The 25,006-nt window shown below is 40.5% G+C and overlaps 1 protein-coding gene and 1 long non-coding RNA gene across 2 annotated transcripts in view; one reads left to right on the forward strand and one right to left on the reverse strand.

The window, feature by feature from the left end:
* Positions 1-6,617: 6,617 nt before the first annotated feature.
* LOC145421676 (uncharacterized) lies at positions 6,618-9,334 on the reverse strand. The gene is made up of 2 exons (XR_013903035.1): positions 9,197-9,334; positions 6,618-7,011 (listed from the first exon to the last, which is right to left on the reverse strand). It is a non-coding gene; the product is annotated as an uncharacterized LOC145421676 (long non-coding RNA).
* egfra (epidermal growth factor receptor a (erythroblastic leukemia viral (v-erb-b) oncogene homolog, avian)) overlaps positions 9,245-25,006 on the forward strand; it is a 43,841-nt gene continuing 28,079 nt past the window's right edge. Inside the window, exon 1 of the mRNA XM_026148792.2 lies at positions 9,245-9,525. Within this exon, the coding sequence (XP_026004577.1) occupies positions 9,411-9,525 (115 nt within the window). The 5' untranslated portion in view covers positions 9,245-9,410. The remainder of the gene's footprint in view (positions 9,526-25,006) is intronic.

Raw genomic sequence — 25,006 nt, forward strand, 5'->3', positions numbered from 1 at the left:
TGATCGTTTATCTTTAAATGTTGGTCCTGCACTTATCCCACTATGTGCCCTCAATCTTGAGGACCCAGAATAGAAGACCTGATCGACATTTTTAGCTCAAACGGCACCAAAAACCTGCCTGAAGCATAACGAGCCACCAGATGGCAGCATTTCGTTGAAGAAAGAGCCACTAGCTGCTTTTTTTTTTTTTTGCCAGGACACTGAAGACAGGACAAACTGAGACAGGAATCCACCCCATATAAACTAATGAGGCGAGAAATTAATCCGACATTCATTTGATATGGCACACAGAAAGGCCCTAGGCCTGTGGGAAGGAGTGCAGTAGGAGCTCATGACAAAAATCAAATCAGACTTTAGAGTTTTTTAAAAATATTATTTTATTATTACCATCATTATTAATGTTTGCACACAGTTTGCACCCAGGAGGGAGGCAGGTGTGATTTATTTGCCAGCAGACATGAAAAATAATTCAGGGACTGAATAAAAAGATCGTATGGAGACATCAGGGAAAGCTGAGTGGCCTAGTTAACGTTTAAGCCTCCCAGCGTGTCCTATCCTGCGCTCTTCTGTCTGACCTATGGACAATTTCAAAAGGAATTCTTGTTTTTCAAAGTGTCTGAATCTGATGTTCAAGTGGAAAGAATGAGGCTACCTGCAGAGAAATGTGAGCTGATTAAATCTACGCTGCATTTCTGATCTGTCACTTGCACAATACAAGGTTGGATTAAATATCACCTGCATTGTGCATTGCTGCAGCCAGTCAATCACTCACGAATGACTCAAAGTTTCCTGTAGTCACGCACACTGAATGACAGATTTGAAGAAATATGATGGCATGGGCACGGAAGCGATCAGTGTCACCAGATTTAGGAAAGTAACCCTCTACCCAGCTGTGATGCTGAGAAATGAAAGCCTATTAAGGAGCACACACATAAGTGAAAATGTCATCTTAGATTCTAACCATTTATTATGACTATTATGCATATTTAGATGTTTATAAGAGTAAATGGTAAATGGCTTGTATTTGTATAGCGCTTTACTAGTCCCTAAGGACCCCAAAGCGCCTTACACAACCAGTCATCCACCCATTCACACACTGGTGATGGCAAGCTACATTGTAGCCACAGCCACCCTGGGGCGCACTGGCGAGGCTGCCGGACACTGGCGCCACCGGGCCCTCTGACCACCACCAGTAGGCAACGGGTAAAGCGTCTTGCCCAAGGACACAACGACCGAGACTGTCTAAGCCGGGGCTCGAACCGGCAACCTTCCGATTACAAGGCGAACTTGTAATTGGAAGGCTCAACTCTTGAGCCACTCTTGAGCCATGAGTAAGACTAAATATACTCAAAACATCAAAAATGAACATATTCTTAGTGAATCTGATCTTTTAATCATAAAAGACTCCATGTCAGACTGTCAGACTCCTGAACTCTGTCTCCTGACATCTGACCCACATTTAACTCATGGACTGAACACACACACACACACACACACACACACACACACACACACACACACACACACACACACACACACACACACACACACACACACACAACCACCTATAACTGAACACACACACAATGGACAAAAACAAACATGGACTGAACCACCACTCACAACCACTTGCACTTTATATACCCACTATAGAAATTAGCCACATATCACTAATCTAAACTGCACTACTGTAAATGCTGTATAGACAATCATTCTGTACAAAACAATAATTATAGTTCTACAACTTTTTACAACTGTTTATAACTTATATAGTTAATATTTCATATTTCTGTATAGTTTTCATATTTGTATCCTGTTCATAGCCTGTACATACTTATAGTTATAGCATATTCATAACAAACCTTCATACCGTGTACATTGTAACATACCTATAATAGACCCTTTTTTGTAATATATCTATATTATTGCTAAAGCACTTTCTGGATGGATGCAAACTGTATTTCGTTGCCTTGTACTTGTGACATGTGCAATAACAATAAAGTTGAATTTTATTCTATTGTATTCTAACATATGTGTATTACTTTGTTGGTGTATGCGTTTACTACACACACTTATATATTTTGTAAAGTGCTACTACCAGTATGGCTTCTTCATCTTAGCTGCACACATCACAATACTAGAGCTACACAGCTAAATTACCTGTGAAGCCTGAGCACACACAACCTTCAGGAGATTATTGCCATTACTCATAACTGTGAACAAGCTGTTCCATGTTTTGAAACAGGATGTGACTGGTTGAGAAGTTGAGAAAGGGACGGTCATTGGTTTAAAACCGTTCATTCATTTACTTTGAGGTGTTTACTGTGTAACGCACTGAGATGTCATGGAGACCACATGCTCCGACAAGTTGAACGTGGCTCAGGGCCAAAGACCAGGGGCCTCATCAGGAGAGGTAAACCATAATGCAATAAGACGAGCATGCACGAGCACACGCGCGTGTGTTTGTTTGTGCGTGTGCACGTGAACTCGGTATTACAAAACAAACAATTCCTAAAATCAAATATTTGCCTTTTACTATTTTATTTACTAAGTTTAGCTTAAGGAGACTCGCCTTGAGGGGGGCCAGATGGTGCGATACAAGGTAATCTCACTGGCTTCTCTAATTAAACCTAATTAATTGGTGGATGACAGTTTGCTGTGAATGCCTGGGGCTTTTCAACCATACCACTGCAGACAGGATTTATCATGCTATTATTAAAGCTTTTAGGGATTCACTCACATCTAATCTCAGCCTTGCAGTATCTCACATGTCATGAATATGGCAGCCATGACAGTCCAAACTAGAGCAGTGAGATTCACAGGAAGGAGTCAAAGAGTTAATGCTATACACTCAAAGCAGATTAATCTGCATTATGAAGATGCTGAAACAAAATTTGATGGTTCCGCTCATCATTTTCCAGGAGAAGCACCTAATGTACAATAATGCTTTCTACAAAAAGGTAATCGTGAGTTCTCAAATAAATGATCTACTTATTGTTGTGCCTTATATCTAATTTAGGGGGGGGGAAAGGTGTCTCACATTTAAATGCAAAACAGTAGAGCTTTCCCAGGGTTTTATTCCAGCTTAATTAAAATGCATCCTTTTGTGAGGACAATGTAAAAACACAGTATCATTTCTGACAGCCCATTGTAAATTACTTTTTCCCCACTCAAACAATAGGCCAAAACATAGTTTGTTTTGTGTTAATCTATCACACGAGCAAAAGAAAGCATTAAACTTCCCGTCTGAGAAGCTGGAACCAGCTAAAGTTTGTAGAAGATCAAAAACTGCTGCTATGCTACTAAACTGCTTCATTTGTGTTGGTTATCTGCATCCTCCTTCTTTGGATCATAACTAGGGATGCTATGGCTCCGAGTGACAGCTGATCCTGTATGATCCCGTATTTTTTAATCCTCTTTTTTGCTTCTTCAGCGCAGTCTCAACCCTGCCATGTACAAGAAACAGCACAGCGACATAACAACAGCAGCAGCGGCAGTGGGGATTGTTATTTTGTTGCACTTGTTTTAAAACTATATATATTTTGGGATGTTGCCAGCCCACCTGGGCTTTGTCATGCTTATCAGATATAAGACCTTAGGGATAAAGGGGTAATCTCCATCAAAAACATGGTCACATACTGTACCAGTTCTGCCTCGTTGAACCACTTAATAAGAGTCCTTGTATAAACATTAGTCAAAGAAATGTTTTTAGAGGTTGAGGATTATTTATACTGCTCAACTTTTACTGCACTTCAAAGACCTCAAGCTGCGAATATGAGCTTGATTAATTAACTCGTACTGCTAATCTATAATCTTACTTGAGGAACAAATACCGCAACACGCAGCGCTTATTTAGCATGAGAGATGGAAAATGTGAGACTATTACAAGGTAGCACATGCAATTATTTTACCAGCCGTAGCTGTCATCTCTCATCCTCTGAACACGTCCGCCTCTCTCTTTCTTTATCTTACTCTGTTTTGATTTCCTGGTTCTGGCCATTATTCTTGTTTGTTCAGTGTTTCTGCTTTGTCAGCTCTCCAAGACACACAGAGCCTCAGAGCAGAATGTGGATGGCGACTGCAACGCCTTTCTTTCAGACTGTGAAACATTTCATAATTGAAATATTGGCCACTGGTGTAGAAATTGGTCTCTGGAAAGAAGCCGAGGTGATTTCTCTCCCCCTTTTTTTCCTCTCTGCCTCAACTGTGGCTGAGTGTGAGACAAACCTTATGATGCATGCTCAATCATCCAGGTAAGTAAATCTCCAAAAGTTGATTCTGTTCATCTGGACGTAGCGTTTTGTGGGAGAAACGTTTTGTCACTTCTTCAGTCTCAGCTGACTGCCAGTTTCCCCAATCATATAAACAGTACATTTGCATAATGACTGAAACCAGCCCACTGAAGAACAATTGGCTGGGAGGTCAGTTCCTTAATCTTAATTATGCAAATTCTCATGACCATTGATCAACAACCATTGACCAAAACCCACTGATCAATGGCCATGAGTACCATTCACAGACAGTTGGGGAATGGCTGCAATCTCAGCATTGTAAGATGGCGAAAGATGTACCCTTAGGCCCCCTCCTCGATTCAGAGATGGTCTTTACCTTTTCACGTAAATTGCCTCCTTGACTCCGCACTCAAACCAGCGTTCCTCTGAATCTTTTAGTGAAATTTATTTCACTGAAAGTACAACAGGAATATTTTACCTCCCTGGTAAAATCGCTCGCTTTATGAACTTTGTACCAATTTATATCTTCATTGTGTTTCCTTAGTTTACAATATTGGTCTTATTGGTATCTTATCTTATTCGTATATATGTATGATTTCTATACATTGTACATCAGATGACCACTTTGGTTGTAAGATTCTGAATATTATGTATTAAAAGCTAGATATTTTAAATGAGAATAAGAAAGAAAATTATTTCTTTGTGCCCCTCTTTCCCTGTTAATGTCCTGCCTGCCCCCCTGTCAAAATTTTGCTAGATCCTCCTCTGCACAGTTACCAGCTGTCAGCTACTTAGAAAAGTATCCTGGGGTTATTTGTCTCTCAGAAACAGTTCACCACTTCCCTTCAACTCATTCATGTCACCTAAAAGGTAAACCTGTTTCTCCATCACCTGTTCAGCTCTACTGATTAAGTAAGGACATCTCCTGGTTTCATCTTCACATTTCCCTCTCAACAGATATCCAAACCGACATCATGACCAGCAGCTTTTACCGATGTGGCTCCAGCAAACATCAGCTGATACTAGAAATTAATATTAAATAAATTCTAACAACAGCGTATCAAGCTTAAACGTACTGCTGTTGTTTCACGCGACATCCGCTGATTTCCTCGTTCTGGCGCAAAATGGGCAATAAACAAACAAGAGAGACGAGGCTAGTGGTGACAGAAAAGCCGATCAGCTGATCACTGATCAGTTTCATGATTGAAGTAGCAACAGGAGAGAGAGGGGGAGAGGATGAGAGAAGAAGAGGCAGCAGCGTAAAGACAAAGAATAACTCCAGCTTTGTGTTTTTTTTTTTCATTCTAACTGAAGAAAGGGACAAATCGCGTTCCTTTTCACCTCAATACCAGGTGGTCGGTTGCATGTGTGCAAACCTGGTGACATCTATAAGAAACGTGTTCCTGCTGTGTTTGTCAACAAAGGTTTCTCAACAAAGAACTAAGTCAGGTTTTGCTTGTGGATCAAATGCTCATAAACAACAAGGGCCACTGACTTTTTTTTTTTTTTTAGCAATCACAATACGAAGAACAGTCAAATTGACAGTTGCACTATGACTATAGCACAGGGAACAAAAGCTCACTGTGCCGTCTCAAGTGAAACGTTAGCCTCGCATTAGGTAATTTCTCCTCGAGGAGAATGGTTATAATTTCACCAGACACAATAACCTCTTCCTCCAACAGTACGAGCAAAGACGCTTTGCTGTGCCATTAGGCTGCGATAATGAAATAAACACCAGTGTGAAAAATGATTTCCATCACTCCTGTCCCCATAGAGTCTGATATACAACAACAAACACATCTGAGCAGCTTGACGTCCAATTAGGCTCAGCTCTCATAAGACAGACACTCTGTCAGCACTCTCAAGACATTTTGTACATTCAACCCCTGCTTGACACTGATTCTGACGACCGTCTTTCATACATCGCCAAATGAATACGGATAACATCGAAACAGGATGTCAAAACTTACTGTTGGCTTTGTTTTTATGGGCACATTCAGTGAGGCCTCTAAAAGTTATAGGCCTTGGTATCATGGATGAGTCATCATCATACTAGCTTTTTCTGCCTAGGTGTTTACTTAAAATAGATCCAGGTCTTCTGCAAAGTGACAAAAATCCACCAGTAAGGAGGCGTTTGGCTGTAAAACAATGCTGTACGTACATATTTGTCTCTCTATAGTCCAGTTGCAGCCACTTGGGTCAGTGTTATTACATAAAAAACACCAAAGGATTGAAATCACACCAAAAACAGACAGAACCAGTCTCTGTTAAAGCCGCATTAGAAAACTGGGCCAAGGAATGTGGCCACCTTTCAGTAAATATTGGCTTAACCAGCAGGAAGTACTGGAAAACCAGTCAATGTTTAACCATTTTGTACTATCCTTATTTGCAATTCAGAAAATATTTATTTGTTTTTTAAAGTGAATATGTATTTGATTTTGATTAGATATCATCAATTACTATATAAACTAATAAATATCAGTCTGATTTTAATGCAGCTATACATTTTTGTAGTTTTCAGTATGATTGCACTCACTGGGCACCTTATCAGGTAAATCTGCTCAACTGATTGTTGATCCAAATATCTAATCTGCTAATCACATGGCAGCAACTCAGTGTACACATGATCAAGACAACATGCTGAAGTACAAATTGAGTATCAGACTGGGGCAGAAATGTGATTTAGGTGTTGAGGTCAGCCAAGCTGGTCTGAGTATTTCAGAATCTGCTGGTCTGCTGAGATTTTCCCACAAAGCCATCTCCAGGGTCTTTTTCTGGTCTGGAAAAGAGAAATAAAAAAATCCAGTGAGTAGCAGTTTTCTGCACAAAAATGCCTCATTCACGCCACAGGTCAGAGGACAATGGCCAGACTGCTATAAGCTGAGTGGAAGGAAAAATTGAAATGAACACTTATTACAACCAAAGTGTGCAGAAGAGCATCTCTGAATGCACAACACAGCAGCAGAAGACCACAACGTGTCATACCTGTCAGTAAAGAACAAGAAACTGAGGCTCATCACAACTGAATTCAATTCAATTTTATTTATATAGCACCAAATCACAACAACAGTCGCCTCAATGCGCTTCATATTGTACAGTAGATCGTACAATAATAGATACAGAGAAAAACCCAACAATCATATGACCCCTTATGAGCAAGCACTTTGGTGACAGTGGGAAGGAAAAACTCCCTTTTAACAGGAAGAAACCTCCGGCAGAACCAGGCTCAGGGAGGGGCGGGGCCATCTGCTGCGACTGGTTGGGGTGAGAGAAGGAAAACAGGATAAAGACATGCTGTGAAGAGAGACAGAAATTAATAACAGGTGCGATTCAATGCAGAGGGGTCTCTTAACACATAGTGAGTGAGAAAGGTGACTGGAAAGGAAAAACTCAATGCATCATGGGAATCTCCCAGCAGCCTACGTCTATTGCAGCATAACTAAGGGAGGATTCAGGGTCACCTGGTCCAGCCCTAACTATATGCTTTAGCAAAAAGGAAAGTTATAAACCTAATTTTAAAAGTAGAGATAGTGTCTGTCTCCCGAATCCAAACTGGAAGCTGGTTCCACAGAAGAGGGGCCTGAAAACTGAAGGCTCTCCCTCCCATTCTACTTTTAAATACTCTAGGAACAACAAGTAAGCCTGCAGTGCGAGAGCGAAGTGCTCTAATAGGGTGATATGTTACTATAAGGTCATTAAGATAAGATGGGGCCTGATTATTTAAGACCTTGTATGTGAGGAGCAGGATTTTGAATTGAACTGAGCATCCTTCAAAAGCCACAGCCTACCTGAGGATCGTTGCTGACCATGTCCATCTTATTATGGCTTCTTACAACCATCAGACAGCTCAGATTTTCTCAAACTGATTGCTTGAACATAACAATATGTCCTCTGTACTTATACAGCCTCCAGTTACCAGATTCCAGTCCAATAGAGGACTTTTGGAATGTGATGGAACAGGAACTTCGGATATGCAGCCGACAAATCTGCAGCGATTGTGTCATGCTTAATATGGACAAAAATCTTTGGGGAATGTTTCCAGCGGATTGCTGAATCTATGCTACAAACAATTAAGGTGGTTATGAAGGCAAATGCGGTCCAACGCGGTGTAACTGTTTTGTGCCAAAAAGCAGTGTTTCTATTTTCTATGTGTAATGGCAAATGCTGACCATAGTCAAGAAGATTTTTTAGGGAGACATATATAAAATAAAGAAATAGCCTGTTTTCCAAGTGTCTTCATGACTCTGATGTGTTATTTGCTTCAATTTCCACTGGTCTCATCTGTTGATGAAGACATTTTTAATGTCAATTACACTTTTATTTACCCAGATAAATAAAGGATATATAAAAGTCACTTTCAAACAAACAAACAAACAAACAAACAAACAAACAAAAAAACTGATTGCACCTTCTATGCTCTGGCTAAATATGGTCCACAACTCATTTACCACAATTTAAATACAATCATTTTTGGCACAAAATTAACGAGGATTTTTTTTTTCCTTTTGCTTATTTATTTATTTATTTTCGTATTTATGACAAATTTCAAAAATAGAAATTAAAATGTACTGATGAAAGAAAACAGCTGATATTCCATTCATCGAATATCGGCGAGGCTCTTTCAGGTTGTCAATGACTTTATGAGGGACATCTTCCTCTTTTGCTTGTTTGTCTTTTTCTTCACCAAACTAAGAAAACAGACCATAAAAGCCGGTGTTTCTGTTCTGCAGCTACTGAGCTACTGTTATTGCCTTTGTTTGCTCAAGGAAGTTTATTCAGCTTTTTTTTATTTGTACATGTTTTAATGCACGCTGTAGCTCACATTATGGCCACTTTTCTACAGTGCAGTCCATTTTCCGAAAACACTGCCTTTCTTTCCCCCTTTTTTTCGTTTTTTCCTGTTTGGTTTGTGCAGTTCTTTGTACATCCGGCGTGTACCTGCGCGAGAGGCGCATCTGTCCTACCTCGTGGTGACGTCAGATCAAGCCAGTAGTTTGTCCTCAGTCGCTGCCTGAGCTGGGACTGGTGAAGATATCTGCGAGGAGGAGGAGGAGCTGTCAAAGTTTGAGTTGCCCACAGAAGGAAAAGTCTTTTTTACTCAACGAGCAGAGAGAGAGAGGGAAAAGGCGACGTTTTTAAGTTTTGGGAAAGCGGAATATCTCGGCTTGTTGGCATGGAATGACACCTTCTCACCGGGAGCTTCAAAATAACACGATGGCAGCCCGTTTTCTCAAGTGGATCAGTCTCACGTCTCTGCTTTGGCTGAGCTTCTGCGGTCTGGCGCAAAATAAAGGTATGTGAGGTGTACGTAGTTGGGTCTTAATGGTAAGCAGGCTTTCACTTTCTTCTCTGTCAGCGTTAACTTAAAATCACAGAGAAATCTCGGGCCGGTCACGAAGCCGCAGAGAAACTTGATCCAGAATAGGAGGGTGGAGAAAGTTTCTCACAGTCTCGCTGCTCCGGCTGTAACCTGGTTAAAGCTACAGAGGGGCTCAGAAGAGGTTAGTCACTGAAAACGAACACACCGATTTTATTTTTTATTTTTTTTAAAGAAAGAAAGAAACGAGAAAAAAAGTGATTTTTCCTTTTAGTCAATTGTTCAAATCTTTCCCCACCAAAAAAAATCTGGCACTGACCGTACCGAGAAAATCTGCACCACTCTGAGGATCATGCAGGCAGGCAACGGATGTGGATTTGGGAAATTTCTGCCTTTTAATCTCGTCTGTTTATGAAATGTGCGAGCACTGTGTGAGCTTTCCATACTCCGTTTTGTGACAAAACTCTTACTGGCATATGCTGAAGTACACTTCATAAATGTGGATTTCTTATCCTTTCTCACAGACCAGATCTCACACCAGCGGTCACATTTGTTTGTTAGTATTTTAAGCATCTTCAGACGTGATAAACATCTGATCCTAGATCAGCTCGAACATTCTCCTTAGTCGACTTGCGCAAACGATATGAAGTTGGGTTTTGTTTAAGTGTTCTTTTGGCCCTGAAAATAAGGTCAAAGTAGTCTTATTATTTTTAAAGATAGCAGTGTTATGACTGTTCCTTTACTTTTCTCCCGCTATTTTCAGTATCCTTGAGTTATTTGAAAAATCAGTAGTACATTAGTTGTTAGCTTACTTTCAAAAACTTACAAATTATATATATATATATATGTTATTTACTCCTTGTTGGTTTGAGTTACTCAGGACCCACAGAGGGGAGATGTTAGGAGAGAACGTGACCAAACATATCACTTTAATCCCTAATGGATTTAACTTCCTATTCTCGTGAATCATGTATCATTACTCATTACAGTGTTGTTCCCCTTTTTAAGCGGATAAGCGTGTACTCATAGTGCCACCGGCCCACGTGCAAGCCCCATCTCTCCTGTCTGGTTCCACGAGTGGAGACCAGTGCCGCTTTGAAGAGAACCATAACAAATCAAAAGTGTTTGCGAGCCAAAAAGACAGAGTCCCTAAATATTTCTGGGCTTCTAAACAAACTGGACATTTCATGCAGCAGCAAGTCTCCCACAGTAAATAAGGATTTTGGAATTTTATTAAGACAAGAGAAGATTAGTGATGAGCAGCTGTGATGACAGATACGCTGTGCAGTACTATTAGGTTTAATTACACTTCTTTTTGTTAGTTTTTTTTTTTTTTTTTTACAACTGATCCCATTTGAATTTCCAGTGAAGTGTGAGCTGCAACATATGTTTTTGACAGTTCAAGTTGTTGTTGTTGATTCGTGTGTTTTTGGCCAGGGGCTGAGACAGATGTTTCTATGTGCCACGCTGTGTTTTAACTAGCACACAGTGTCCAGAGCAGTCAAATTGATTTGAACAAGATGGCAAATACATCTCCATGACGCTCCTTTGGAATCAAAAGTCCAAATACTAGTTACTAGGGGGGGTCGTGCCATCGCTGTGCTGCAGGTTTATCCAGTAACTTGAGAAGAAACCAAATATGGAGTGAGTTTATTAATAATTACATGATGAACACTTGAAAACTTGAGCTGTTTAGTGCTTGGATTATAGTCTTGTCTTGGGGAGATTTACATGTGTATGTGTAAAGACATGCTGATACCAGTCTACTTACTGTAGGACTGGATATACATGATATTACTATGGTAGTAATGGGGGCGCGGGTGTGTTACGCCTTCTAGTATTTAATTACTTTTCCTGATGTTTTACATTTTTACGGGCACACCTTCTCAATATTTTTATTGTGATATTTGTGGAGATGTCATATTCATACATTTTCTTCTCCAAGGTCACACTTGTTCTGAAAACTATACTGGCTGTCACAGGGCAAGAGGTGGGGTACATCCTGGACAGACAAAGACATATTTTCACCTATGGGCAATTTAGAATCACCAATTAACCTAGCATTCATGTCTTTGGACTGTGGGAGTACCCACACAGGACAAACTCCCCAGTAAATGCCCCAGATGTTTGGTAGATTTGATCCAATGCCTTTTTTGTTGTAAAGTGATGGTCATCACCATGCCACTCCAGCTTAAGCTTTAGAAAAAAGTAGGGTCGTTTTCTTAGGACATCAAGGAGAGTGTAGTCTTTGGACTTTAAAAAACAAGACCGGCAGATGCACATTTTCCAGGGATGCTTGACTAGTCAGTCTAACTAAGCAGTGTCTGTTTGACCTATTAAAATGTGTTTGTGTTGCTGGGAAGCAAATGAACATCTGGCCAGTGGTTTACACTTAGAAGAAGCAAAAAAAGAAAGAAAGGAAAATGTAAGTTTAGAACAATTTGAAATTGGTTGCGATCATGGAAACTTTTTTGCATATTGTTCTGTGTTTGAACTCCTGTTTTTTTATTAATTTTTTTTATCTAAGTTTACAGATCATGTGACCTATTTCACCCTGGAGGTCTCTGTGCTGGAACTGAGTTTCTGTCATGGAAACACAATCAGCGGCATTTTTTTTTTAAAGGTTTTTAAAGGTTTCACTGAAGAGGCCACCTGGTAGAGCTAAAATACATGCAGAACTGCCGTGCTTCAGTTCTGTTACATCAGATTTAGGAGCGTTACAGTTGAGATCAAACTTGTGGTCGCTGGCAAGATTCAAGAAGCATTACAGATGTAACTTTGTATTTATTATAATCATAACTTCATATTTATAACAATATGTTTGCAATTTCCTAATGTTGTAAACCCGCTGAACATTTGGCAATAAAACCCTTTCTGATTCTGATTCTGATTCTGATATTTACTTTGGAGGCATAGCTCCGGTAATCCAAAGAAGCATTTAAATCAGCCAAAGTTGCCATCTGTGATGATTTAGCTTATTACATTTCTCCACTTTGCTCGCCCATTTAGCCCACCTGTTTCTAGGGGTGCTACTGACAGGCCATTAAGGCTTTTGGAAATGAATTTGAGATTTGATAATGCAGAAGCTTTTCCCTCAGGACGCCCGCCTGTCACTCTTGTGTTCCTGCTGCAAAATGGAAAAGCTCCTCGTTCCTTACACTGGCATAATTAGTTTGTTATTGCGAGTAATGCCCACAGCTTCGCCCAGCAGCCGACCGCAAGTAATAACGGATGATTTATTTCACATTCGCTAAATGGTTTTAGAATGATTACTCCTTTGTGACTGTTTGTGACTGGCTTTGTACTGCAAAGGCGATGATTATATATTTTTTTTATTGTGCACTCAAAAATTTCTAAGCACTTCTACTTTTTTTGTAGAATGATGCCAAGCCGGAAATATGCAGTAAAACCTTCCTAAGAGCCACTCTAACTGACACATGAGTTAACCAGTGAAAGATGAAACTAATCACAGGAGCATGTCAAGAGCTAAATCCTTAATCCCAAATCGAGGCTCCCTCGCTTGCTTTTGACACAATGTAACCCGCTTATATCAATATGCTTCCCCCCCAGGTTAATCAAGTTCTTGACAGAAAGCGATAGAAAGATAGGAGGAAGTCTGCCTCAATCACTGCATTTACATCTGCTTGCACACCTGCAAAAGTTAAGCTGACTCATGACAACATTTCAGTCCTGCAGTGCATCCTGAGTAAGTGCTTTTCCCTGTGTAACAAGCCAGCTTCCCCCATAAGTCATCTGTTTTTTTTTCTTTTCTTTTTTCATCACTTTAAGAAACCCATTTCTTTTCTAGGATTGGATGAATGTTAGTAGTGAAATATAGTTTATGATCTTGTGTAATCCTAGAACATCTTGCATGCATTTTAGTGTTCTGAGTGATCCAAGTACTGCTGTGGCTGCTGCTATCTCTTGCAGGTCCGCTGATGACCTTCCCAGATTTACATCTGCTGCAGTCATTGTCAGAAATCATGTTGGTTTTTTTTTTCCTTAATGTTTGGGCCATGGGAGCAGGAATATAATTTCTTCGTCCTTCTTCCGCCTTCTCTGCTTGCTTTGATGAACTGCACCAGGTCTGAGCAGCATAGACTGCTGCAGAGGTGCAGGATTTCGGTTTCACCCTGTGACAATAGTGCCTCTGTAGAAAGCAGGGGATCTGGCAGCACTGATACTTTTGTCGAGCAACTGAGATCTGTGCTGTGTAGCAGACGCACCCGAGGCTAGACATCCATGTCATCAAGAGGAAGCCTAGAAGTGAAGCAGCTTTTGTTCTTTTTACCTCATTTTTTTTTCTGAAAAGACAATAAAATCTATTGTGTCGACCTACAAGTCAAGTAGTATTGCACTTCTGTAAATGTTATGCATTCGGTTCCACTACCATGAAGCATAAACCCAGAAATCCTCGAAAGCCTAAAGAAGTTTCTTCAATGAGTGATGAAACATTTCTCCAGATGAGCAGAATTAGCTTTCTGGGGTGTAGCGTGTAGACTTTAGGCAATATTATCCATTAAATGCTCCAAAAGCCTCCAACACCACAAACAGAATCTTGTTCATTGAAGACTCGATAGTTTATAGACAGTAACCAATGGATATTCACAGCATTTATGCAAATGCCATCCCTCCTTACCATACAGACTGTTTACCTCAAGGCAACTGAGGCTTGCTCAAACATGACTGGTCAAAAGAATTCAGACTACAAAAGGAGGACAGATTGAAACCAAACAGCTAGAATACTAAAAAAAACAAAACAAAAAGAACTGCAACCATTGCTGCAGATTAATGTTCATATTGAGATATGTGTTTATAGTGGCAATGGGGATTGTCTGGCTTTTGGAGTCAGCCTCAAGTGGCGTGGATTGCAGTCTTTAAAAACTTTGTTTTCTCAGTCAGTAAGCCAGTGTTTTTACTGCAACAACTAAAGATGCTACCCATTCTGTAGTTTATATACATTAACGAGAAACCAGCATGGAGTAAGGGGCTAGATATGTGGGTTACTTATTGGGTTACTTATGGTAGCAAAGCCATCCGCAGCACTTTATGGCCTTTCCATGATCCGCTGGTTGTGCATGGAGTATTCAGTGGAAAGAGACCCAGAGTTGAGCTGGAAAAAAAGGCTTTCTGCTATCTGTCATCTCATCAAGTGCAGTGTCGTGTCAAAAGGGAAAGGAGGCCAAAGCTCCAATAGTTTTATTATGACTGCATTTGTATGTCTTAAAGAATGCTTTGCTGAGGTAGGGGGGGGAAAGGGGCGTTGTGGGATTGTCACACTTTTGTCTGATTTCATTCTTTTTCCTTTTGGAGTAATGCTTCAAGCCCTTGTTTGGCTGAAAAATGTCTTTATCTTTGGTAAACATGCCATACAGCAGCTCACATCTGATTCATAATGTACTAGAAATTCACAGTGTGTTGATAATCAGTGTTTTTCTAGGAGTGCCTCATGTGTAAATATGAAACTTGGGTTAAGCTGCAGTGAAACTGCTGAAACAGTAAGCTGACTTTAGCTGGAAAGTGGGCGCTGAACATATTTCCATCCTGCAGGCTTTTAGCCTGAATGAAAGCCATGGTTCTGCCACACTGCATAGCCTGTTCTGAAACACGTTTTTCTTTAGAAAGAAATAGGTTGCTGTATTTGTATTCAGTGTTGAGCTCTATAGATGTGCATGTCATTGAGATGTCAATGGGACGGACAGGGGTTGTGCACAGATCAAAGGAAGAATCGCAGCAGCAGAGACAAGCAGGAAAGTCGGGATACGCAAACAAACATCAGAAGGATGGAGTGCGATCTTTGACTTTGTTATCCGTGTCCTCGTTTAATTGTTCATCAAAGAGGCCTCGTCTTCTTTTTTTAGTTTGCTGCCGCTTCAGTGTAGCATCCAAATTGCAGATGAGAGTCTCTCAGCATTATCCTGCAGACCTCCTGCAGGTGTGTCGTCACCTCTGTTGACCTCCACGTCATTATGAGGCGCGATGCTTCAAACTGCATCCCGGCTAGAAGAGGAATCCCCTACAGGGACGAGAACAATAGCTTCACAAATAAATGTCCATCTCAGAATATTTCAGAAGAAAGCATTGTTTGTGAGGGGTGGTGGCCGATCTCAGAAACTTGCTTCCCTAATAGCATTTAGGCTCTTCCTGTGCGGTCTGAGCGTGATTCACTAATGTGAGACTGTGTTAGAGGTTTGGACCTTGTGACACAATATGGTTAATTAGTCCAGGTTATGTATATGAGTCCCAGCGTTTGTCAAAAACTATTGCATTAAAGGTCCAGGATGTTTAATTGTTCACCACTTTGCAGTGTAAAGAGAGGGGCTTTCCTGCTTCTCTTCCTGATTACAAAAGGATGTTAGAGGTCCCCAAGAGCATTTAACCAGAAGCATTATGCTATTTTTTTTTTATTGGCGTGCATTGGCTTTGGTCCATTTTTTTGCTCAAAAGATTTGTTTTTTCCATGTTCACTCCTAACAGTGCTGACAGATACTGATGTAAAATTGTTCTGCTTCAACTGATTTAAATTGACTTCATGCAGCTGACTGTGTAAAGCTTGGCTTGAGAGTGAACATCAAACTTTATCAGCTTAATTTTTTGCAAACATAAATCCTGATGCCTTTCAAAGGAGTTCTGATCAGGCTTGTCTGGTCCGTAGTTTTTATTATCTATGAAAAAGAGTGTTTCCTCTGTTATTAAGGCATTATATGCTCCATTAAAAGTTTGCATGTCATGTCAATCAAGACAGACAAGACAAGACGACTCCCTTTTATAGATTGAAAAGGTAGTGCTGTTGAGTAATTTCTAGTCAAATAGAAAACAAAAGGGATTTGTCTTGTTTTGTCCAAAGAATTTGGCATGTACTGTGTGTTCAGTGTGGAAAAGAAAAACAGGTTCAGTGATGTTTTTACCTTTTCTCTGTCGTTCAGCTCGGCTTACACTTCGGCATTAAGATAAAATAGGCTTGTTGACTTCATGAATTTAGTTTAAACTCTATGTACACAGGAAAATTGTGTGGTCATGTGCTATGCTCACATCTACAGACATTCAGAATCTCTTAACTTATTTCTTTTATTCCAGTCTAGACCTCCTTTTCCTGTCATTGAAGATTGATCTGAGCTTACTGGGTGCCAACTGTGGTGAGCTTCCCTAACAGGAAGGATTCTTTCCTAAAGCAAATTTTAAAGCTCGAAATGAAACAACATTCATAGTCTGTTTGTGGCTGCCTTCTAAATAAGGTAATAGGAGTGCGCGCTTGACTGAGAAACGCACACAAAGAAAAGGAAACATGAATACATCAGCCTCAGAAACCCCAAGTCTGGACAAAGGGTTCCTTATTCAAGACTTTGTCGTCTTCTTTGACCTTATCTTGTCATGTGGACATGACTTTACAACCCTGTGTCAACAGGGAGAAGAAAGGCATGCCTATTAGCTCAAATTCATGAGGCTGCTGCGTGAATAGCGGAATCAGTTGAGCTGATATTGAATCAGGGCAGCAAATCCAAGTTAGATATAAGAGTTTTTTTGGAAATGAAAAGCTCCACTAAGGCACACAGTGTTACATATTACAGTGCTAAAACACTGATATTTAAGTATTGTTTTAACTGTGTTAATGATCAGTACAGCTAATCATTCAGATTCCTATACAAATAAAGCTGGGACAGGTCTACTGATATAACTGAATGTAATAGATTGTAAAGCAGCACATCCAATAGTCTAATACAGTGGTCCCTCGCCATAACGCGGTTCACGTTTCGTGGCCTCGCTGTTTCGCAGATTTTTTTGTGTGCAATTTTGCATGCTTTTTTCTTTTTCTTTTTCTTTTTTTTACAGCGCATTGTGTTCTGCGTCCTGATTGGCTGTAGACAATTGTCAATCAATCTCGTGCCGTGTCTCCTGTACAGTACAGAATGCGTTCAGCTTGTCAAATTTACGTAAATCTTTGATTGCTGGCAGGGTGACTCTGAAGTGCTGTACTGTATGTTTGTAAGTTTTCTCCACAACAAACACAACAATGATGACGAAACGTTTGCACCGTCGAACGCATCTGTGGTAGCACCCAAAAGGCAGAAGAAGATGTTAACCATCACTCAAAAAGTTGGACTTCTGGACATGCTAAAGGAAGGTAGAAGTTACTGTATTTTACAGATTATAAGGCGCATTAAGCGAAAACAAAACATTCAGATAAGTCAAACTTTACTCAACTTATTCTTCTTGCTTCTATCACTTCCATACCATTGATTCATTAATGCTGAATTCTCTCACAGCTGCTCCATTCCCATGTTCTGAACCAGAAAACAGGGTTTGATCTTTGGTTTCATTCTATAATACTGGACTTATTTTTCTATGAAGGTCGAACTTTGAGAGTGTTTAAACAAGAGAGAAAAGTGTGACAATGTTCATGCCTGTCTAACAAAAGTGTATAAAGTGTGCAGTGAGGGGTTTTATAGCCTTAAAACATCTATATATATAATTGTAAAAAATAAAGCTGACTACTTCGCAGTTTTCACCTTTCACGGGTTATTTTTAGAACGTAACTCCTGTGATAAACGAGGGACTACTGCACCACAAATTTCAGCCAGTATATCATATCAAAAGAAGAACCGCTGGACACCAAATGCATTAGGACTTATCGTTTAGTCCTTGTCCAGTTTCTTCACATTCTTTTCAGGACACACTGCTGACCATGCTGAGATATGCCAAGTTCTCAGCTAATAGCTCATTGGGATTCAACCTGTTGGTGCTAAAAGACTATTTTTATGCTTATCAAACTCAAACTGCGCTATTGTTGGCATTTTTTGGGAGATTCGTTGAAAGAACAAATTATGTATTTCTAAAATCACTTTAAAAAACTACAAGTAAAGACATCTCATTGGAAGCAAAACATAAAGAAATGAGGCTTATGTTTATGCCTACAGGTTTGTCTCCAAAACAGAAAGAGCTCTGTGATTACCACCAGGTTATCTCCTGATAGCAAGTAAAGTACAATTCTGACAAGTGAATAACCGTCCTTCCTTATGATAAACCTCTGCCTCAGTTACGAGCAGTTATAACACTGTTGGCAGTTTTGTGGCAGGGTGTGTTAGAGGAGGAAAAGAAGATCAGCTCTTCTCTTGCTTTGGTTCCAGCATTTTAGAAGCCAGCATCACCTCTCGCCGATTTCATCACCATCGTAAAACGTGTTTCATCGCAGCCATTTATAGATGAGCTGACAGCGTTGTTCATGATATTGTAGCTGTGGCAGTGACTTCTACAGAGTTGATCCTTGATTTGTTTTACTCCAGCAGCACTAAAATGTAATATACTCAACGCCCCTCGTGAGGTACCTTTTCTAATTGCCTGGTAGGTTTCACAACACCAATGTTTCGTTGAGCTCAGAATTAATTTCCTGGTGGGACTTTGAGCGGAACATCTTCATTACTGCATGTTTTCATAATTGAAGCCAGAGGCTTGTAAAAAAAAAAAAACAAGCACTCCTTCACTGGCAGCGTTTCCTTCAATAAAAAAAGATTGAACCCAACCCTGTCATTGCGAGACTTCCCACTAAACCATTAGTCAAGCTCACATATTTTATATACCCACAAATCGTATCACTCTTAAAGCATTACTGATAAATGGTCAATATATACACCTCCATTTTCATTTTCATAACAAACCACTTCAGCTGGGTGGAGGATGGGTAGGGCTGATATGCCCTGGAGAGTGCAAACCTGGACCAGTGCCAGGAAGTAGGATTAGCCCGCTGAACTGTCACTGTATCCACTTCATCAACAACCTCTTCCTGAGCTGATTAGGCAGGAGTCTGAGATTATTATTTTTTTGTCATATCAATCCACTTGTTTTAGTATTATTCTTATTATCAGTCACCAAGATTTACACAAGATTAAAAATACTTAAAACCAAATTGGGTTTTCAGGTCAGAGGACACGTAAGCAGGCGACTAAATTAGATTCCTTTTAAACACTCGAGTCACTGACAATATTGATGTTAGAAAGCCATCTTTGCTGTCTTTCTTTCTTCCTTTTTTGTCCACGTTGGTTACTGTTTAATCCACTGATTCCTTATGCTTCTGAGCTATAAAATGATCAAAGTAATAAATGTTTGGCAACTGCTGGTCAATTTGAAAAAGAAAGTGACAAATCTGAAATGGGATTCTGTGTTTGGAGTTGGAAGCATCTTTACATCTGCTGAGCTGTGTTTAAATCACGGTTACTACAAGGTTCACTGAGGAACTAGACTGAGGCTTTTGATTATGGTAGATGAGACATTCAGATTTCCTTTTTCCGCCACTTGAGAGACCTTCTCGCTTAAAGGTTAAGTCAGTTTAACCTCAAGGTCCATTTAGTAGCCGCTCTTGAGCTTTCAGATATGTCAACTTATCTATGCCTGCTCTAGAAATTTGCACTCAAGCAAATTTCCCTAATTTTATTTGTTTATTTTAAAGGAAATCTACCTGGGAGAGTGGGGATTTAGGCTTGTGCATAGTCAGAACTGAGTTTTAACTTATTTTTAGCCAGTATAAAAGACATGCTTAGGCCGCATGCCTGTCTGTTCGAAGACAGGCATGCGGCCATAGGGGAAGGCTTGAAGATGGTTGCCTATTTTTTTCTTCTTCTATCTCTGCAGGTTTAATGTTGGAAAGTTTTTTTTGTTTTGTTTTTTTGTTTTTATCCCGGCGTGCACACTTATCGTCCATCCTCTGGTGTAGTCATTAGAATTTGTAGTGTGTGTTTTATACACTGTGCATCCGAGCCGTGGTCCTTGTGTTCAGCAGTGTAGCTGATAGCGAGAAAAGAGTCTAGTCTGCCAAGTCTCATGCCTTTGATGACTGACGCAACGCAGCCAGGCCTGAGGTTGTGCAAACGCCCTTCTCTGTCTCTAGTGAGGGGGTGGCCTCCTCAGTCATAATCAACTTAAGCAAGCAAGCTTTGGACATTGTTTTGGAGCTGCATGTGTGATGTGCTTTTTTTGTCAGGAAAAGGAGAACGCCCCGCACGTTAACAATGGAAGAAAACTGAGCTGCGGGCTTTGGAGAGAGGTGTTCGATGAAAAACTACCAACACTTTCTGTCAGTCCCTGCTAGTCATGCTTCTATTGTGGAGATGAAAATACTCCAAAGGTTTTAACAGAGCACTCCCTGGATTCATGTGCTTGGCAGCGGCCCACCATAGCATCTCAAGCATTTTTAGCTGTGTGTCACCAGGAAGACGTAGCTCAACTGTAAAGCATTTCTGTGCAAATTAAATCGGTCATGCTTTTGGCAAGTACAACACAACACGCAACTAAATACCCTTTCACAGCGCTGAAAAATTATGAGAGTTCCTCAGCTGTACAAACTTATTCCCTGAGCTCCGTTTGTCCCTGACACTTGCCCTCTGCCAATGTGGATGAGGAAGAAACTACTCATCGGTGGACTTGGGGCCTGCTGATGTGTAAAGCGCAGGCTGAATTTGTGAGTAAGGGATGAGCCACAGAGCAAGGCTTACTAACACAAACCCCAGGGCTTTTACAGAATATTCCTTTTATGGGGTCACTCTCTGTGAAGACTCCAGTGGGGCAGAATTGCTGGAGACATGACTAAGGCTCTAACAGAGTTGTTGGCAGGCAGCGCTGTGAAGCAGTGGCTAGAGCTACACAGAAATGAGCCTGTCAGCTATCGGGCTAAAAATAAGAAGTCCTTAAGCAGAAAGGGTGTCTCGAAGAGCGTTTATCTCTTTTGTTTGGATGAACTGAGGACTTCAGTCGATGAGAGTTATCTGTCTGTCCTCTGTGTTGAGGTGCTCCAACCTGGGGGCAGTTGAACTGGGCTGGGAATGCTTAAACCAACAGGGATTTCCCGATCCACATCTGCTTTGTCTTGCTGGAACGATGTGTGAAGTGTGTGGGCTACTTTTGCTAGTGGTTGTTGGTTTTCTTTCTCGCTCTCGCTCTCACTCACCCTCATTTCTTCTTTTCCAGGCATGGCTCAATGATGATTGTTGGAAAGGAGGATTTTGGGGGGGGGGGGGGTTGGATGCCCACTCGCTCAGTCTTCCTCTCCAGCTTCCTGTGGGATTGAAGAGTAGTATGGTTTTAACAGGGAAGGAGAAAGAGAAGGAGAAAAAGTCGGGGGGCTGGGAGTTGTCTTGGCCAGAACGGTCTTCAATAGGGAGAATGTCTGGATGTTAAAGAGGAAGTGGGTTAAATGTCGGAGCATTTCAGGGGAATGGTGGGTGCATTATTGGAATGTAAATGGGGATGAAGTGGTGAGTTTTGAGTTACAGCAGTGGAGCTGATGGGTGCCTTTACTGAGCACTAATGGACTTTCCAACAGGCTATGAAGGAGACTCGCCTAATTAAAACTATTCCTCAATTATTTCAGCTGTTCTTTTATACTCATCATTTATACAAGAAGTGTTTCAGCTCTGGAGTAGAAGGAGCACAGTTTTGTTTAGTTCACTCCGGAAAAATCGACTTTCTTCCCACAAATTTCCTTCTGAAGGTTTATCTCTTCTGTTAACTATGAAGAGAAATGTTGATTATTCACAGGAGAAGCTCAAACAATAACTAGGATGAAAGTCAGTGAGTTAGGCCCCTTGTAAGTCAATAGGCACATACAGTAACATATTTATTTTTTAAGGATTGGGTGAACTTTGTTCACTGAAAGTTAAAGAAAACCAACACACTTTTTTCTCTCTCTTGCCTCCAGCAAACAGTTGCTTTTGTTTCTCTAGTTTCTCATTCTCTTTGTCTGAGACTTCTGCCCATGGTGCCCCCCAAAACACATCATTTCATTCAACAGCAACACAGCAGGCTATAAACACAAAAATGACACATATAATCACACGATGAGTATTTAACAAACACAAGCAGAAGATAGCAAACAAAGCTTTTTAAGGATTTTCTTTTTCCAAGCAACTAGGCAAACAAAACTTTGGCATCCACTGTCCCTTTCATTCTGTTTTGGTTTCTATTAACTTCTAAGCAAAATCATGTTTGGCGCAGTGGAATTATTGTGCAATAACCTAAACTGCTGGACCAAAACGGTAAAGCTGTTGGATGAGAAACCAAAACAATGAGCTGATAGAGTTTCGTGGAGCTCAAGGTAACTTCATAATCAGGTGTTATTTCTTTGTCGAGGTTTGTCCTTTCACACACTGTGAGCTGACCTGTTGTTAATATTAAATATTGATTATTGTTGCCTAAATTAAGGAAAAGTAGTAGTTTTTTTTTTTTTCGTTTATAAATCGAGCTCACTGCTTTCTCCCAAAGGTCAGTTGATTATCCCATTAATGTAGCCTTTCCAGCACTGTGTACTGCCTTAAGGTCTTGAAAATGCTGATCACAGTATGCAGCAGTGAGTATACATACTTTTTTCCTGTGTTTGTGCAGAACCTAAATCCACAGTTTCCTCACACTGAGGTGGAGAGTAAACATTATGATGGGTCCAGCCACAGGTATCTGGAGTGTCTCAGTGACTGGTAGAGAGGAATCATCAGGAGCAGAGAGTAAACACGAGCCTTTTTGGTCTTTATTTGGTCACTTTGCTGAGCTTTTAACAGCTAAACTTCACTGACTGCGCTCCATCTGCAGTGGGGCCAACAAATGCAGTCACTGGGACTGAACTGTTATGAGGACATGTGATGTATTGAGTAAGACCCTCCATTTGCTGGTCTTCTACAGCTGTCCACCCCTATGTTTTGTCCCCTTTGTTGGTCTTTAGGGAAAGGTCATCCACGGCCATACGTCAAGTGTTCAGCTTTACACCCTCTTTCCACAGTTTGACCCCACAGCCGGGTGTCCCACATTTACTTCTCTGTTGGCTAAACCACAAACCAGTCCTGACATTTTTTTTGTTCTTTTTGGTTTCAGTTTTTTTCCCCCCTGTCATTTCCTTTCAGTCACTTCTTATTCTCAAATAGTACATGAAGTTCAGTTTAAATCATTCTTCGTGTCCTCCTCTCCCTAAAGACGACTGTTAACAATCATCTGGTTCAGTGTTGCGGGGTAGCCAGCTAACCCCATGCAAGAGCAACTTCCTGAGATGTCAGAGGGCCTTGTGTTTTTGCATTCATTGGGGATAGGGAGGGAGAGTGTCTCCATGTGTGTGTGTGGAGGGGAGGGTATCCTCTGAGTCCACACTGACCCCTTTTTCTTTTCTGAGGCCCGAAGATGTTTTCTCTTAGGGATTGATATGACTCCCACGCAAAGGAAGAGTGCATTTCCCCTCAGCAAAAAAAAGCAGGACTTAAAAATTCCTGATATCCTAACTACAAAGTATGTTTATATGAATGAACACCACTGAATGCACATATGACCACTTGTAGTGCCTTCTCAATCTCAGCCAATCAGAAAACATAAGCGAGGGAAAAGGGAGCTTGAATGTACTTCTTTGAATTTTTTTTTTTTGCATCATTAACTTACTTGCCTTTGGGAAATTTATAATTCCCTTAAATCTGAAGGTTCAGGAACTAAAATAACCACAACACCAGTAATCGTCAACTTGAAACCGAAGCCAACTAAAGCAGATGGTTTCTTCTTCTCTTCCCATCACTATCCTCTTACAATACACATGTACTTCTAAATAGGTGAATTAATCTTGGCATCGATTTGTTATAAAAGTGGCGGATACACTGGAGATTGAATTGTGCAAGATATTTTACCGTAATGCTGTTGACTTGAGAGAGTCCTGTCACTTAGCATCGTTACCTCCCTTTAATCATGTATACGTTTTCAGGTAATGTAATTATGAGACTCTGGACAGAGCATAATTGAATCGCAGGTAGTGAGTGAGAGGAAGAGAAAGCGGCAAGACCATTTCTGTTGTCTGCAGAAAGGTATAAAGCATTATGATTTAATTTTGTAGATGGCGGCTCACTTTGTTGGAGGAAACCATTAGAGGGATATCAGGGAAGTTTGGTTTACTTTCGTGAGGACTCGTTATTGCCTTAAAGGGGGGGGGGGGGGGGGGGGGGGGGCTAAGTTTCATCCAAACATGCAAATAAGACCTCAAATGTAAATTTGTGCAACTGACTTTTTCTTTTCTTGTCTGGGTTTAGTGAGTAAGATTGTACATTCGATCTCATCTTGTTTGGTTAATGTCTCTCAAATGTTTACACTATATTGTCTGCTTTGACTGTGGTGTTGTGGCCCGTTGCAATTTGTACCCATTTTCTCAATAAATAATTATGATTTTGCCAACCATCAAAGAAAAGGTTTACATTATATACATCAGTCTACGAATATAATCTAAGAATATTTATGCTAACACAAACATACGACAGCCCTTTAGTCGTATTGGATGACGATATAAAAACGTCTATCGTTTCATTCATTGACTGTAGAAAACATGGTTTCATTTTAGGCTATCGTTTGTTTCGTGGTGTCGCAAAATTTTACGGCAATATTTTTTTTCATCGTTTTGATGGTCACTGTAGTGGCTATATTAATTTCTTAAAGTTCTCTCTTTCTCTTATATTTA

Source organism: Astatotilapia calliptera, chromosome 18 (genome assembly GCF_964374335.1).
Source record: "Astatotilapia calliptera chromosome 18, fAstCal68.1, whole genome shotgun sequence".
Lineage (NCBI taxonomy): Eukaryota > Metazoa > Chordata > Actinopteri > Cichliformes > Cichlidae > Astatotilapia > Astatotilapia calliptera.